General features: G+C 45.4%; 1 protein-coding gene across 2 annotated transcripts in view; it reads right to left on the reverse strand.

Moving 5' to 3' along the window:
- Window positions 1-546: 546 nt before the first annotated feature.
- Window positions 547-17,655, reverse strand: part of CREB5 (cAMP responsive element binding protein 5) — a 491,776-nt gene continuing 474,667 nt past the window's right edge. For both annotated transcript variants that reach the window (XM_075558234.1, XM_075558233.1), the window contains exons 10-11: window positions 8,222-8,330; window positions 547-7,094 (exon numbers count right to left, since the gene is read on the reverse strand). In XM_075558234.1, the coding sequence (XP_075414349.1) occupies window positions 6,931-7,094; window positions 8,222-8,330 (273 nt within the window). In that variant the 3' untranslated portion in view covers window positions 547-6,930. The remainder of the gene's footprint in view (window positions 7,095-8,221; window positions 8,331-17,655) is intronic.

Genomic DNA, 17,655 nt, shown 5'->3' on the forward strand with positions numbered 1-17,655 from the left:
CAGTGAAGTTGATGAAAAGTAGTTGGATGCTGGTCTTGCAGACGGACCACATCTGGAATAAAGAGAGCAGGCAGCAAGAAGCAACGAAACTAAAAGAATAAGTGGACGAAAGCGAGGAAATTATCCAGAAGGCTCATTTTAAAAAGGCCAAGAATAACCTTTAGGGATTCCCTGGAAGTCACAGAAAGAATTCTAGGACTTGATTGCCTGATCAGTGTTCATGTGAGCCTTAGTCGCTCGATGTCACCGGGACCATGACTACATGCTGGCTCCACTTCCAGACTGCTCGATCCACGGACCCTTGAATTGTGCAGCCACCACTGTGACCCAGGTAAGCCTGGTGGCCTGGTTGGGAAGTCGGATAGAAAAGGTGGTGAGACTATAGGGATGCTTTAAGAACTTCCTTCCTTTCATCGCTAAACAATGGTGACTTCCAAGGGGCCCAAAGCAGACTGTGAAAAATATCTTTCACTCCAACCCGCCCCCCTCACCCCATCCAATCTCATCATGCAAGAGTTCCGTATGGTATTTGCATTTGAGTGCTTTATTATACTGGAATTGCAGTGATATTATTAACATTTGTACAAATGCACAAAATCTTATCTCTTCTTGCTAGAAAGAGAGGTAAAACTCCGACCTAGTTCAACAGTCTTAATGAACTCATTGTCCATTGGTAACAATAAATGCAACAAAAAGCTTAACATAAAATTAAACACATTAAATGCTGCAACAAGTATTTACACGTATGTACCCCAACATTTTCTTCTCCCCTTCCAATAAGGAAGGTGGTTGCTTTACAAATAGACAAACACACACATAGGTTTTCTTTGCTGTTTACAGTTACAAACAACTCCAAGTCCAGAACATAAAGTGACAGCACCGTGTTTGGGGACTTGCTTAGTTAACACTCACTGCACAGGGCAAAAGTAACATTTTTTATTTTTTTAAAATTCTATTTGGGGACAGGATTTATATTCCAGTTGTCCTAGAACGTTGTGTTTGATCTGAGTCATTTTTTCCCCGGTTCTTTATCAGCAGACCCCAAACCCACAGTCCCCACCAGAGAAGAATACTTCAAGCTTATCTTGCTCCAAGCCAGTCCTCAGAAGCAGCCCTGATTCAGCAGAGCTGAGAAGGAAAGAGGGCAACGGGGCATCTTGTTAGTTGTTTAGTTGTGGTTGACCGACTGCCCGGGAAAGGGTCCTTTCTCTTATACATCCTCCGCTTCAGCACTGCCCATACCTCCTTTAACCATCTTCTGCAGTGTCTAAACAGTAAGGGCTGAAGGAGCAGACCAGATTCTGATGAGTTTATTGTGCATGAGATGTTAATGGTATCTTTAAAGCTAATTTATTTGGGTTCCCCATCCCCAGTGCTGAGGCTAAAATTATTTTGTTGTGTTTTGTTTTTAATAAAACAATCAGTCCTATAAAGTTCTATATGAAACGCAACATAAGAAAATCTGAAATGACCTAGTTAGAACTCTCTAGATTCTGGCTTCTGGTGCACTGGACAATGTAAGCTGATCTAACCCTAAATGTTTGTAATTATGGATTCTCCTGTAATGATAGGCTTGGAAAGACACCGGAGTACCACTTAAGAACAGAATCCTTTCACAAATGCTGGCTGGCATTGTGGGTCTGACCCCCTCTCCCTCTTCAGCTTCTGGTTAAATAGAATTTTTTTAATGTTAAAAAATAGAAGATCTATAAGGAAAAAATATATATAAACATTCTTTAAGCAATTTGGCTCTAAGCATTGGGTCACTGAAACCCCCCCAAGAGTAAACTCATCTGGATGGACATGCACATTTTCTTTCTTTCTTTTTTTAATCACATGAACTAAAAGCCTATTTCTCGGCGTGTGTGTGTTCAGGTTTGGGATTTCATTGGTCAGTTTATTGCTTCTGTGTCTTCTTGCCCTTCTTCCTATCACAGCTGTGGAGCAGACAGAGGTGCTGTCCTTAGTCCCGTCTCGGGCAACACCGCGATCCCGAGGCCTTGGAAAGACATAGCTCAGGGTGACAGAGACAGGACACAGCCATGCCCCTGCCACGGCGCACCAAACAGTGAAGGCTCCCGGCTAATTCAGGACACTTTGGTTTGGAGGATGAGCTAGACAATTCTTAAGCGTAGCTGGCGGCTGCCTCACATCGTTTGCATAATATAACCTTTTTTTCCCTTAGGAGAAAAAGACACATGCCAGATGAACGAGGGGGTAAATACCATAAAGCATAGCATCCTGGCTCTTCTCCGCATTCTCAGAGGCGGCTTCTGATGGGAGAAACAAGTCTTAGCAAGGCGACTAATGAATGCCATGTACATTTTCCCGGTGTGAATCTTCTGGAAAGCTAAAGGGAAGCAGCTCTCAGAGTCATCGAGGAAGCTGAGGGCGGCGTTGGCAGGGGGGCTGGGGGTCAGGGGGAGGAGGAGAGAGTGAAGCTCAGGTTGAGGAGGGGGCAAGGTGAGAAGGGGGTGGGAAAGCTAAAGTGCAAGTTCAACATATAAATTATTTGAGAAGCGCAAAGGGGACTCTGGATTGCGACAATCCTTTACTGGCATCGTTGTATTCAAATTTAAATGGGTTGTTTCCAGTCTGTCTCAGATACACCGCATAATGGAGTGTGAACGGCTTAAAGCTACGCACATTGTGAGGAAAGGGACAAAAGACCACTCAGGAAGCTGAATAGCACAGGGCCTTGTAGGGAACAGGGTGGAAGAGAAGCCGAGATGAAGCTGTTGTTACACTGTGACAAGAGAGCCCTTCCAGTTATAATGCCGGGGTCCCTTTAGCCGGACTCTGCTTCCCAAAGAAAAGGGCTTCCTTTATGTGTAAAAAAAAAAAAATAAAACCCAAAATTTAAACTTCAAAATGTAGTCTTAAAAAAACAAAACACAGAGCAGCAGAAATCCTAGAAATATCTCTGCATAGAGATCTAAGCAAACATCCACCAAGTGATGGAGAATAGGTATTTGAGACCCTGAAAAATGAAGATAGACACAAGTCGAGTTGTTTATTCTGAACTAGTACTTTAAAAACACTTGAGAAGAATAGTGTTCAAATGGAATGTTGTTTAAAAATAACATTTATTAATAAATACCTTATAAAATTCTAAATTAATAGATTCCTGTTTAAATTTTGCTTTGGTCCTTGAGTTCCACTGTACACACACACACACACACACACACACACAAACTTATTTTTTTTCTAAGATGGCTTTTATTAATCAGCACATTCTATCCTAACAGGATGGGTCATTTCAGCGCCATCACTGATGCTTCACGCCCCAGTTCAAGGAGGGTCTTTTTTAACTGCAGATAGTTAATTGACAATCTTAATGACAAGCTCAAGGAATGCACTAAAATGCACGTCACTGGCAGCAACCACCTGACCATTCTCCACAGATGCTTCTGCAGTCAGAGCAAGGGCTGCGTCTTATTTCATTGGCTGGATTAGGCTTTGAAGAACCTTTGTTCCAAGTAGCTTGCCCTAATGATTATATCTCACACTGTCCACAGACCCCCTGTCTCACACAGGGGGTGTTAACACTGGCAGCTAGCCTGGATTGGCTTGGGGTGAATATGAAGGAGGGTAAAGGGAAATGCCTGACTTCATACAAGGCTTTCAAATAAGGACAACCTTTCCTGGCTAGGGGGTTTGCTCTACCTGTTCTGGTATCATAGGTTGAGAAACCCACCATGGAGAAACAGTTAAGATGTGGACACTGCCACTTCACTGAGGGGTCACCCAGTAGAAATGCTACCTGGGGGCTCTCTGAGGGGTGCACTCCCATCCTGGAAGGCAGGGGAGGCAAGGAGCAAGTGCCCAGGCAAGCTGGCAGTGCTTTCAGAGGCAGATCCCCCATCACAAAAAAAGGACATAGGAATGGGAAAGATCGCTCCTGCCTCAGAGTCAGGGTTCTGGAGAGGCACACAACGGAGTTGGGGACAATAAAGATAAGAAGCCCAGGAACGGATGACAGCAACATACAGGCTGACCCATGCAGTACCTGCTGGGCGCAGGGCAGGGCGATGGTCCTCATGCATTTGGGCCAACAAGCATGAACCACTCAGTGACTGGTCACAAAGGGAGATGTTCTCCCAGATGGGCTAACATTGTAGGGCCGAAACAGAGATTTTCCAGCAGGTGGCTTCTTCTGGGTTCTGGAAAAAGCCTAGATTTCTCAGAGAACTGTTTCCTTTTGAGAAGCTGATGGTTGGGCATGGCCAATGAGCCTTTCTCTTCGGGATTTCATGCGAAGCACTGCGTTGTAGCCGGTCTCTTTCACTTGGTGTTCTTTCTACCCTGCTAATGAACCTACCTAAAGGCCCCACGTATAACAAGAAGACAGTTTATTCTAATTACACGTTTAGGCCGGTTAGCTAACGTGTGTGGTTGGCTTGCCTACTTAGCATAAAAAACAGACATAATTGAGCTATATATAATGCACATCAGTCAAACTGTCAAGTTGCTGAATTAAGAAAACTCAGGCAAGTTCTTAACTGCATTCAGCTTGAACAACTAAATATTTTAATCAAGAGATGGAGCAGAAGTAAACGAAACCACCATTTTAGTGACAGGTCACTCCCTGGACATTCTGATTATCACCAGTGGATTTTAAAAATCCATTTCATTATGTGCTATGCACGCAGTAAAGAAAGAAAGGTTTTTGTTTACTTAAGAATAAAGCTAAATAGAAAATAAAAATTATTATCATTAAAAAAAGTAAACCCCACAAATGTTTCAAGACTTTATTTTCTCTTGCTTTTTGGATACAGATAGCCCTGCGGATGGATTTTTGAAAAACTGACTTGCAATTTCAAAATAGAGGTTGACTCCTTTTTAAAGCTACGCCTTAAACATATTTTAGGAAGCTACAGTCAGGATAAACTAGTTAGCTCTTTACTGCAGAGATTAAATGTACGTATATATGTATACATATAAATATTTACTATGAATTCAGTATTTAAGACTTGAAAATGATATACTTGCTGAAAATAGAATAGAAAATCCCCCTCGTCTTCTTTCCCAGCCCTCCTTTTCCTTATATTATTTTGTTTGTTTGTTTCTGTGTGTTTGTATAGATGCGTAGACCATATATCTAAGTCACGAGCTTCACTGGGTAGGAAAGCATTGGATACATGGAAAGACTGTCAGTCAATAAAAAGTGAGTTATTAGAGTTAACTGAGACGACGTATGATCCTGCCTCTCCTACTTGCTTTCTTTCTCCAAAGCAGAGTTTCACACTCTCCTGCAGAAAAAAAATCAACAACAAAGACCCATAGACATCCTTCCTCTTTCCTAAACTGCTATCAAAGCGACACCTGGTGTAAAATGCTGTTCTTCTAAAGCGCACAAGCGCGCACACGCACCCACAGGCACACCACGCACTCAGACAGAGATGAAAGCCAGCACCTTTCTAGACGGCTAGAGGGAGACGTCCGCTCCAGTTACTAGTCAGATGCAGTGTCCAACAGCACGGGAGAATGGCTTCTTCCAAGGAGGCACAACTGTGGCTTGGGGCCATCTCATAGTGGGCAAGTCCACGTGAGTGGTTGACAAAACGAATTCGAATGGTTTAGGAGAGATAAGTAGCCCTGCCTTGCCCATGAGATCCCTTCAGCAGCCAAAGGGTGCAGAGCAGCCCGGGTGGGGGGAGGCCGGAGATAAGAGGGACACAACGGGGCTCTTCTTTCTTTGTCTCCCCAGAAGAGCAAGGCTGGCTCCAGAGGCGGAAGGGCACGCAATAAAACAAATCTTAATCTGTTAGCAGCTGATGATGATTGAACACTTAATTTGGGGCGTGAGTAGAGCCGGTCTGAATGATCATATAGGTTACAGTCATGGATTTTCAACTTTGTAGACAGACCAAAGAAAGCCCGCTATAATTCGAGCATGTGACGTCCAGAAGGTGGACCGTGCACACCCAAGGCTTCCCAAGCTCCCTTCCCTTATTCCTCCACAGCTGGCTTTCAGGGCAGTCCTCCTGAAGCCAGCCACTTCCATTTGCTCTGCTTATTGGAAGCATGAGCGCAGGCACCTTAAGCATCTCCTGACTTCTATTTTGTAAAAACTTAAGTTGAACCAGCCCAGGCTGTGTGTTATGGGTAAATGCAGCAGACAGGAGGTCCACAAGTTTGACAAGCTTTTTGTTGGTTTCTTTGTTTTTCTAAAACATGACTTTTTTCTTTATGTACATTGCTGAAGGAAAAAAAACCCAAAAAAAAAACAATAAAAGAAAAGACAGTCAGAATGAAGAGTGAATAGTGCACAGAAGTAAAAGTAAACCAGAGAGAAGAATGGGCATTTGCGCAAGCAGACCAAGGAGGTTTGGAGGTGGTGAGATGTTTGATGGGTTGGCCTGGACATCAATGGGTCCGACAGTTTTTTTGTTTGCTTTTAATACAGATATATTAAAAGAAAAATAAACATTTTTTTAAAGGCTCTGTGTTTATCTGAGACAGTGGTGATGTCACTGCCCAGATTTAACACGTTAGGACGTCGTCAGACTCCCCACCCAGTCACCTCGGATGGGGCTCACTTGACATGTAGGGAGGTCTCATTTTGGCTAAAAGCTGCAGTTGAACAAGTTCACTGTTTCAGGCCAAGGGCTGACCTGGTAAGAATGAACCCATGACTATTTACAGAAAGAGTTCCCTTTATAAACAAGTAACTGGTACCAGAAAGTCAGAGGAAAGCACCAAAGCATTTCCCAAGCTGATAGGCATTAATTGCATAACTCCCTTGTTTTTGTTTCTTATATAACTAAGTATAAAAGACAACATCTCCATAGTAACTATAAAAATGAAAGCCAGTCCTTGAGGGATGAGGCGTCTTCCAGGTGGGCGAGAATTCTACAGATGCCCGTAAGAGAAAGGGCCCAGGGGATGCTACAGCTCTTGGGGAAGGCAAGGTCTGACCCGAGGGTTTTAAAGAATAGGATTCAGGTCTGTTCTGTGAGTGGCGAGCTGGCTGAGGGTGGAGCTTCCTACCACCTCGCTGACCGCCGAGGACGTGGTGATGGAGTCATGCTGGATGGCTTGCTGCTGGGAGCAGGCAGGGATGGGACTGGCAGGAGGGCTGCTCTCAGGACCTACGAGAGAACACACGGACACACACACACCAGTAGGGCTCTCGCTTGCATGGATTTGGGGACTGCCAGCAAGGCTGCACTAGACATGGGCTTGAAGTAGAAGGGGCTCAAAACATTTTCTCCTGGACATTAATGTCACGACCTTACTTTAAACCATGGGCACAAAGCTACGCCTTCCCAGGTTACAGCTACAAGCAAAGCCATGCTTTCTACATCTGCAAACTGGGCTGGGTTGTGAGTCCTGGAGTGGGAAGTTCCCCATCTTGTATTTCCAAAAAGCCATCCAGATATCAAATGTGGAAAAATACTCACATGTGGAGGGAGAATCTGTGTTGCTCAATCTAAAAAATTATTTGAAAATAAAGTGACCTTGGAGTCATGAACCCCTGCCCCTCCCGCCACCCCAACTCCACTAGCATTGAATCTACTGGGGGCTACTAAAACAGCGGTTCTCAACCTGTGGGTCACGACCCCTTTGGGGGTTGAACGACCCTTTCATGGGGGTCGCCCAATTCATAACAGTAGCAAAATGACAGTGATGAAGTAGCAATGAAAATAATGTTATGGTTGGGGGGGTCTCCACCACATGAACTGTATTAAAGGGTCCCAGCATTAGGAAGGTTGAGAACCACTATATGAAAGGGTGGGGTGGGGGAAGGATCCATTTCATGCATTGGTAAACTGAGACCATATCACTAGCATTTCAGCCCAGTGAGTGAGGGGAAGTGTCTCCTGAGGCATTGGATACAATTCATCTTGTGCCTGCTTCCCAGCCCACGGGTCTCTCAGGAAGACTAGTGGGCCAACCGCAAGTGGGAACTAGAAGGCCACCTTCCTACTGGCTGCAGAACTGGACTTGGGTGGGATTTTACAGGGAAGTCCTAGCAGGGATCGTTTAGCCAGGAGGCATCAGGAGGTGGTGAGTGTGATGATGGCAGGGTTCAGCAAGGTGGGATCGCACTGGTGGACCAGTCTGGCAGCCACTCAAGAGCTCTCTAGACTATGGGCACTGCCTGGGTCTGGAATCTGTGCTTCCCTTTTGCTTTTTCAATCAAATCCAATGCAAAATTAGTGGGTTAAAAAAAAGAGAAATTTTTTAAAAGAGAGCAGACAAGTTTGTGACTTACTTAGATATCCTTGCGATTCTTTCTGCATGGCTGTTATAGGGCAGTCTTTGTGTGTTAGCAGCAACTGCTTCAGCTGTGCCACCTCATTTTTCAACATGGACACTTCATTCTAGAAAGAAACAGCACAACCAGGTTGAAGAGTTCGGCAAACATCAACCCAAAGCACCATGTGTTGTCAGCGATGGAACTGGTAGACTTTCGTCTGTGAGTCACATGAAGAAGGTTATGCAGTGGGTTTACCTGGAAAAAAAATGTAACTTGCCCTCCATGGGGTCCTCCCGTTTAGCTAGGACTCTCTAAAGAAACTGGGTTTTCATTCAAGAGCTGAAAAGTCTTGCCAGGCCAGACCACACCTGTTAGGTAATGGGTTCTGAGGCCACAGGATTTGGGTGGGAATTCCAATTCCACGCATATCCTCCAGCCCTAGGCAGGTGATGAAAGCCAGCTGACCCCCAGAAACCAATTCCATCAGATAGGGGTGAACAGAGTACAGGTAGTACAAGTAAGTCCCTGACTTATTTTGGGTTCAAGTCTAATGATGCCACAAGGCTTACAACCTCACTGAAAGACGTTTGCATCACTAACTTTATCTTATCTTTATAGATCATAACTTTGAATTTCTACAAGTGAGCATTTGAGATTGGTAACATCAACCAATTATGCAATGTCATTTGTAGTACACATTACTAAGAGTAAGATGTATAAAAGAACAAAAGGGGACGCCAGAAGTGTGCTTCGTTGACCCCAATCCACAGTGAGTTTGGGACTACCTGTATGTACTTCACGAGTTTGTTGTGAGGGTTGCACGTGGTGGCAGCTGTAAAACACTCAGAGCAACAGTGCCAGGCCAAGGTCACAATAAGCACTCACTGTAGCCATCATGCGGCTCAGCTATGTGCTCTCTTACACGCTCTGGAGGCAGTCACTATGAGCAGAGGTGCATGTGAAGCCTACATTGGGGAGAATTCTGTGGCAGGATATTAAGGACTGGGATTGAACTGTGTCTCCCCAAATATATATGAAAATCCTGTCCCCTGTACCTGTTCAGATTTTCTTGCTTATGCTAATCTGGCCATTCTCCAATGGGGTGGGTCCTAAGCCAAATCACTTCTGAGAGATAAAAAGAGCAGAAGAGATGCAAATACACACACTCCTGGAGAAGACCCAGGCCAACAGGCACTTCAGGAGTTACCATCAGGAAGGACCTTGCCCTCGGGCCACACCCTGACTTTGGACTTCCCGCCTCTTGCACTGTGAGAAGACCAATTCCTGTTCTTTAAAGATGTCGACTTGTGGTAATGTTGTTGTTGTTGTTATGGTAGCACTAGGCAACTAAGAACTGTGGTCCAAGAGAAGAATATTGAAAGCACCATAGACTGCAAAAAGGACAAGGATATCTGTCTTGGAAGAAGTCTGTCCAGAGCCTTCCTTCGAGGCATGGATGGCAAGAGTTCATCTTACATAGTTTGGACATGTTGTTAGGCGAGACTAGTTCCCAGAGAAGGACATGATGCTTAATAAAGGGGATGCAAAAAGGAAGAAAGCCATCAAAGAGATGGATTGGCCCAATGGCTGCATCAATGGGCTCAAGCATGGGTACCCTCGTGCAGAGAGCACAGACCCAGGCCATGTTTCCTTCTGTTGTGTCACGATGGGCCGGATCGACTTCATGGCACCTAACAACAACAACAACAACAACAAGAACAGCAGCAGTGGCAGCAGGTCATTTCAAACAAGACTGTGCTTGGCTTCATTGCATCAAGCTGATTCTGACCCCTAGAGATCTAATGGACAGGGTAGAACTGTCCCTTTGGGCTTCTGTGACTTAAGCCTTTATGGGAGCAGAAAGCCTCATCTTTTTTGGTTAGTGGATTCAAACTGCTGATCCTATAGCTTCCCTTCAGACATAGGATTCAAATCCAGACAAGACTCACTGCCATTGGTGCCCACACACAGGATTAGTGACTTCAAATTGAAATGCCCTCGGGGGGGGGGGGAATAGACACATTTACCATCAAATTTCTCCAAAGAAGCTCCAAGTGGGTTACCTACAGTCTAGAGCAGCGGTTCTCCACCTTCCTCACGCCGCGACCCTTTCATACAGTTCCTCATGTGGTGGTGACCCCCCAACCATAAAATCATTTCCGTTGCTACTTCACCACTGTCATTTTGCTACTGTTATGAATCGGATGACTCCTGTGAAAGGGTCACTCAACCCCCAAAGGGGTTACGGCCCACAGGTTGAGAACTGCTGGTTTAGGGACATGTCGAGCTGGTCTGATGCCCTTTATTAAGTGCCACAAAGCCCCGTGATGCAAGTGTCAGCTGCCGACTAGTGAGGCCGGCAAAGAAAGGCCAGTGAGGACGAAACTGTGAGCCCTGGTTGAATTCATTCAATGAGATTGGCTCATTTCTGTCTGAACATCAGGGTGTAGTGGTTGTATGTTTTAAAATGTTTTTCTTATTTCCTTATGTAAGCAATCTGAACCTCTACTGTGGGCAGCAGCTCACAAAGGCATGCTCGCAGCTTGGTAAAACAATGTACTTGGCGCCCGTTGTCTAAAAATATAAATGTATAATAGATGGCTGGTTCCAAGGTGCTTCCACTTGATAAAAGTAAACTGTAAACACAGCGCTATCTCAAATAAGTCATTTTACAATTCTGATAAATCATACCCTTTCTCAGGCCAGAGGGCACTTGCGCTGCCAGGTGTTAATGTGCCACCCAGAGGGAACTCTCCAAGAGCAGGCCCACAGAGGGAAGAAAGGTGTTTTAGCACGGCTGTCATGAAGCTGCAGCTACACTTTCAAGGTGCACTTGGCATTCAGGCAAGTACTTACCACCTAAAAAAGTAAGTTTTGAGTTCTAGAAGTTTCTCTCTCTCTCTCGCTCTCCCTCTCTCTCTCTTTTTTCCAATGTATACCTTTTCTTCATGAGTCACTCCCATTTCTGGCTTTACTACTAGCACATAGTTAACAACCATATACTGAATAACATTAGAGATAAAGTCATAAAACTACCATCTACAAAAGTGTTGTTTTTCTTTTCTTCTTGAAACTACAAAATAAAAACTTTTTTTTTTTTTAAAGACGATTTGAGTTTAGAGATTCAAAGCCACCAGGGAAGAAAGTTGAGGTTGTCAGTTCCCATCTTACAGTCTGGGAACCCTAGTCAAGGTTGCTGTGAGCTGGAATCGACAAGCTGACAGTGAAGTTTGTTTTGTGTTGTTTGGGGAGGGTTGTCATTTCGAGATATTAGCACTAATGATGGACAAATCACTTAATTGTGTAGGGAAATTGCTCTTAAATCTGACAAGGTTCATGAAGGCAAATTGGCACCCCTTTCTGCTAAATGAGAATGACTGATAAGGAGGCGCTCTCCAAGCCCAACACAACAATTTTCCATTCTAGAGCCAGTAGGACAACTTTATTTATTGGAAATTTATTTTAGTCTTAAATTCTCATTCATTCCTCTGAGCTTGCATGCACCTCTACATTCAGACAGCCTTCGTTGTTTGGCTTAACTCTCCCGCTGCTTCAAGAAGCAATGAGTTCTGTTCCTAGTGATGGTATACGTGGCAAAGAATGTTGGTGATGCTTGGCCAGCATGATTAATGCACACTTGATATCGTTACATTGTACGTGTGAAAGTACTGGCTTGGCAATACGGTGCTCTGTACCACTTGACAGCAATAGACGTAGCATGTATCAACAGAAGTTATTTTTATACAACTATAGACTGAATCCTGGTAGAGAGCTAGGCATGTTGGGCTACTCAGTAAAGACAGGTTGGCAGTTCAAACCCACAAACTCCTCTGAGGGAGAAAAATGAGGCTGTCTTTTCCTATAAAAATTCCCAATCTTGAAAGCCCTGTGGAGAAATTCTACCCTGTTGCTGTGAGTCAGAATCAGCTCCAGAACAGTGGGTTTGGTTTCGGTTGTTCTAGAAAGCAATCCTTCGTTGAAAGCAAAACAAACACACAGAACACTAAATGGGAAAAGGGAATTAAGGGGTGTGTGTGTGTGTGTGTGTGTGTGTGTGTGTGTGTGTGTGTAGTATCAGAAAAAAGTGTCATGTTACAGTTATTTTTTGCATGTGAACAATTGACCTAGCACTGCTCTGAAGCCCCTGCTGCCTTCTTTGTAACTCATGAACTGCAGACGTGGAAAAATGGAGACAATGCTTCTGAGTGTATGGAGTGGTTTCCAGTGCTTGGTGGCCCCAGCCTCCTTTTTCTATTGTAACCTCATAAACATCAATAAGGGAAAGTCTAAAAAACACAACACAACAAAACTCTCCCTTGAAGAAGTGGAATTCAGGCTCCAGTTCTCTCTTGGCTGCAGTCAGACCCTTTCTGGGCTGGGTTCAATCTCCCAGACACGAATGGTTCATTGCCTCTTCCTTAAGAAAATACTGTGGATTCCGTTCCTTGGGTTTCTACAGTTGCAAGGAGCTAACTGCCTACGATTCTCGGCACACCCCAAACTGCTTCACGATACACGATTTGCTTCCATGAGAGGCTGCTATGAAACAGCAGTCAACACTTTGCTCAGCAGCACAAGTGGTATCCTGACCCATAATATGTGCCCAGGCCAAATATATGACTTTGGAGGCTTTTTTTTTCCTTCTGGATGGCTGTGTGCTTTATTAGCAAACCAATACATTGCATTATGAGAGAATCGGCATCCCTGAAGTTGTGCTGGTCTGTACAGATGCGTAATCTGGAGAATGCCATGACAACTGGCCAGCACTCAGAGACGCAGCTTTCTGAATGGGATGCATCAGTCAGTACAGGCTCTTGCTGGCACTTCCTGGCTGGAGAAACAATGCCCACTAATATCCTCCGAGGAGAAGAACAACCAGTCTCTTGCCTGCACCACATACACCTCGCTAAGATGCCAATAAAGACCAAACAAGTGTCTTACAGTCACAGCCTGGGGCCGTGGTAGCTCAGCAGTAGAATTCTTGCCTGCCACACGGGCGACCTGGGTTCGGTACCCTGACCAAAGCATCTCCTGCACAGCCACCCCGAGTCTGCTAATGGAGGCTTGTTGCTGAATCTCTGCGTTCCCAGACTGAGGTGAGCCAGGATAGCAGGCTCTGTGACCTACTTCAGAAAACCAGCCAACGGAATCTCTGTGGCTCACAATGGACCGATCTGCAACTGAGGATGGTAAAGGACCTAGCAGTGCTCCATCCACAGTGCAAGGGATTGCTAGGAGCTGGGACGCCCTCAAAAGCAGCAGCAGCACAGGTGAAGCAGCCAGTGAAATTCCCGAGGGCAGTGTGGTAGTTACATAATTTGGTGTCAATTTGGAACTTGAGAGGATTAAGAGTGAAGGAGTGGAGTGCAGTCTGTCAATCAGATCATAGCCAATAAGGCCTCCGTGTGGCATGGCTTTCTCCTGAGAATTCTGGGAAATCTGGGATTTTTTCTCCTTGGAGGTAGAAGACACACTCTCTCTGTTCACTCCCTGCAAGACATTGCAGCTGACGAGACACATGGAACTACATTAGTGCCCTGAGCTGGAGGAGTCACATGGACCTACGCTGATGCAATCAGACCTCTGAAGCCAGAGAAGCCACCATTCGGCGTCACTACATGTGTTTTGTGAGTCTGAAGAGGACTTTATTGATTGGTGTCAGACATATGGGCTAATCTAGGACTTACAGGCTTGGACTGGACTGGGTTGGGATGCTTTCTCAATGTTCAACTGCTCTTGTATACACACCTTTTTCTTATACGCATGAGTTTCTATGGATTTGTTTCTCTAGTCTACCAGGACTAACCCAGGCGGTACCCAGCAGGAACAGGAACTCTCAGCTGGAAGTATGACAAACAAGAAGGTCGAGGAGTTCTCCAGGTTCCCCCCCACACCGCCCCCAGCAAGATGGCTTTCTTTGTATTCTAAGCCCCTTCTATTGAGAAGGCTAATTGTCTACTTCTATAATAAAGGATTCAATCTTGAGTTTCACCCATTAATGAACTACTTTTGATATTCTCTAACGTGTTTATGTTTCCAAGTCTTAGTTTCCATAAAGGAACTAGTCCTGGCAGAGCCTGGGCATTGAGATCTTTTTGAGACAGATTCCAAAGCCTGTTTAGCATGGGTGTAAGTTCAGAGCAAACTCCTGTGACCCATCAAAGTGTACCCATTTCTGAGACTTCCAGAACTCACAGGGGGGATGTTCTACCCTGTGCTGAAGGGGAGCTATGATGGTCGACTGAGTTTGGTTTTATTTGGTGTATAGCTATTCCCAAGGAGCACGGTGGGTGGTGAGGCATTGTGCTGCTAACCACAGGTTCCTGGTTCAACCCCATCGTCTCCTTCATAGGACAATGATGAAGCCATCAGCTCCTGTACAGACCTAAAGTCACTGATGTCCAAAGGGGCAGCTCTATTCTGTCCTGTAGGGTTGCTATGAGTCGAAAATGACTTGAGAGCAATGGCTCTAGAGACGTCATCATGATGGGTGAGAGTCCTTTAACTTAACTAAGGCCAAGACTCGCTGTCCTAAAGAAGAGTGAGAGTATTTTTCACATTGATGAGCATCTTAAGGAGTGGAGAAAGGCCTTTACCAGGCTGCATGAGTAATGTATGGAGAAATACTTTTCAGGGCACCATGCACAGGCATCACCTTGAATTCATTTTGGAAGAAGACAGAGAGTCAATGCTATCTGAAATGTGTATAAGAGAAAGCGCAGGTGGCCTGGAGAGTCCGTGCATTCCAGCCAGAAAATGAGGAGCCCTGGGTTCCGGAGCCGTCTCCTCCCTTGCATTATACCTCGAAGCCAAGCAGGGCTGTTGCCATTCCCTGTGCGTAGTGTCTAATAAATAGTTTTAGGTCTCACTACCTAAGTATTCTGCCCAAGTTCAGTATGAGTAATAAGATGGATTCTCCTGCTGAAAGCAACTCGATTTATTTTTCATTTTTCTAAGTTAATTAGGGTTTGCACCTCTGAAGCAGTTAGCTATTTAGATGGGGACTTTGAGACGGTAGATGCAATGGGATTAATCTATTACTCAACCCCAAAAGAGGCCGCAGGATGAAGCAGCACCCTTGTAGAGACGTTCAATGCACTAACTAGCACAAGGACCCCTGGTTGCAGGTTGGGGTGCAATCCACAGGGCCCAAAGTTTGAAATCACCAGCTGCTCATCAGGCAAAAGGGTGATTTCCACTCCTTTGTGGAGCTACAGTCTCAGGAACCCACAAGGGCATTTCTACCCTCAACCCCATGACAGTGAGTTTATGGCAAGCAACACTCCCAGAAGTCTCTAATAGCTCCATTGGCAGCTCTGGCTTTGGGCATGTCATTTGCTAGATGATAAACCCAGAATGCCTTTTTGTTTTTTTGGTGTAAGCAGTGGTCTGTGCCAAAAAAAAATTATAAAAATGGTCCCTGCAATGTAGCTCTGTGTGTGTGTGTGTATTCGCTGGGGCCAGGTTTGGTTCACTCTGAAATAAGGGACTTTCAATTTGTCAAGCAACAGATCCCATCTGGTCGGTGTGCTTGCCAAGTCCCAAACCTGGGCTCGCGTGTCTAACATTTCAGCAGCGACTTGGACCATGTGTCTTTGCGCTGAAAAAGAAAAGCAATTATTTTCACGGGCGACCAGATGATTTCCATATCATCTAGCGAACATGCGCGCTCTACTTAGCACCACATCAGCAGCGGATGGATTTAGGGCCGATCTTAGCCATTCTATGTGATCCATTCTTCAAAAGCATGTGGATTCTTTTGGTTTAAGTGCTCTCTAAAATGACCCATTCAAGGAGCTGTGGGCTAACGCAACGGAAGACGTGCTTGGGTCCTCGTTCAGCTCTCTCCCCATATCCAACACAGTTCGAGTGTTTTCTAAGGTTCCCCCACCCGCCCCATGCTGGGCAGGGATGTGCTGTGAGGACAGGAAATGAAGTCTGGGGGTATGATTTTATTTTCTGAGGTCTGGTTTTTCCAACCCGAAACTCCGCCATCTGACTCGAAGGTTCTCTGAGGGAAAACAGCTCAAAAGTGGCAGGGGGCCACGCAGACCTTGGGTATTCCGTTTGGCTGGAGACTGTTTACTTAGCACCTTCCATTTCTGTTTACTTAAAACTTGGCACACTGGAGTGGCCTCAAGAGAGATGCCTTTCCCCCCTTTCTACAAAGGTCCAGTGAGAGGGAAAGGGTCATTCAGAGGTAGCAGAGCCTGCACCATATTCTTCCACATGGCCGTGCCTGATGGCGGCCCCCCAGCAGGCCCACTGAGAGCCACGGGCAGCAGTGGTTTGTCTCTTTCCGAAGCTCCGCGGAGGCTGGAAAACCTCAGCCTAGCCCTTTCAGAAACTGGCCCTTGCTAACACACTGCGCAAACGACCAACGGCTGAAAGGACTCAGGAGGATTCCTTTTTCCTTTTATTTTTTCTTTCCTATTTTTTTCTCTCTGTTTCTACTTTCCAGGGGCTAAGCATCTAGTCACTCCTTTCCTTGGGCAGTTGTCTCTAGCACATGTAAAAATCAATGCATAGGACCTAATCGAAGGTCAACCTGCCTCTGTACTCTATAAAAGCCACTGAGCATAAGTACATGCCCAAGTTATGGGCACGTCTGCCCTTCCATGTGAACCAACATCTCAACTTTTCCTTATTTCCTATGATGGCTTCTTCAAGTGTTCAGGACCATCATAACTACCCTGGAGTAATTCTTGCAGGCACATGTTAGTTAACACTGAGTCTAACCCCTTGGGGACCGTGGACAGCTGGGATCTGCCAACCAGTTATTCCTGGTTCCTTTATCTAAGATAGTTTACACATCGGGCTGCTAACTGCAAGGTCAGCAGTTCAAAACACCCAGACACTTTTTAGGAAAAAGATGGGGCTTTCTACTCCCATAAAGAATTACAGCCTTAGAAATTCTCAGGAGCAGTCCTCTGCTGTACTCTGTGGTCCCGTGAGTCAGCATTGACTCCATGGCGGTGAATGAGTCATCTAAGACAGTAGTTCTCAACTGAGAGTGATTTTGCCCCGCCTCAGGGCACACATGACAATGTCCTGTGGTTGTCAAAGTGGGTGGGTTTCTGTGTGGAGGTGCTGGGGATGTGGCCCTGCCTCTCACAATGACCAGGGTAGCCTCTGACAACAGAGACGGACTGGAGGACTGGTGACACAGTGGCTATGTGTGTTTTGATTCAAATCCACCAGAAAGATCCAACATTACAGCCTAAGAAACCCTAAGGAGACAACCCTACTCAGTCAGGGGGTCGCTCTAAGTAGAAATTCCACTCAAAGGCATCAATGGCAACAACCAACGTCAGTAGTGCCAAGACTGAGGACGGCTAGACCTTCACACCTTCCTGGTCCTCCTGCAGCCCGTTGCTGGAAACTGGTAGCAAATTCCACGGATTGTCAAGCTTCACTTATCATCCAACCACCACTGCCAGGTCCACATA

This window comes from Tenrec ecaudatus, chromosome 9, assembly GCF_050624435.1.
Source record: "Tenrec ecaudatus isolate mTenEca1 chromosome 9, mTenEca1.hap1, whole genome shotgun sequence".
Classification (NCBI taxonomy): Eukaryota; Metazoa; Chordata; class Mammalia; order Afrosoricida; family Tenrecidae; genus Tenrec; species Tenrec ecaudatus.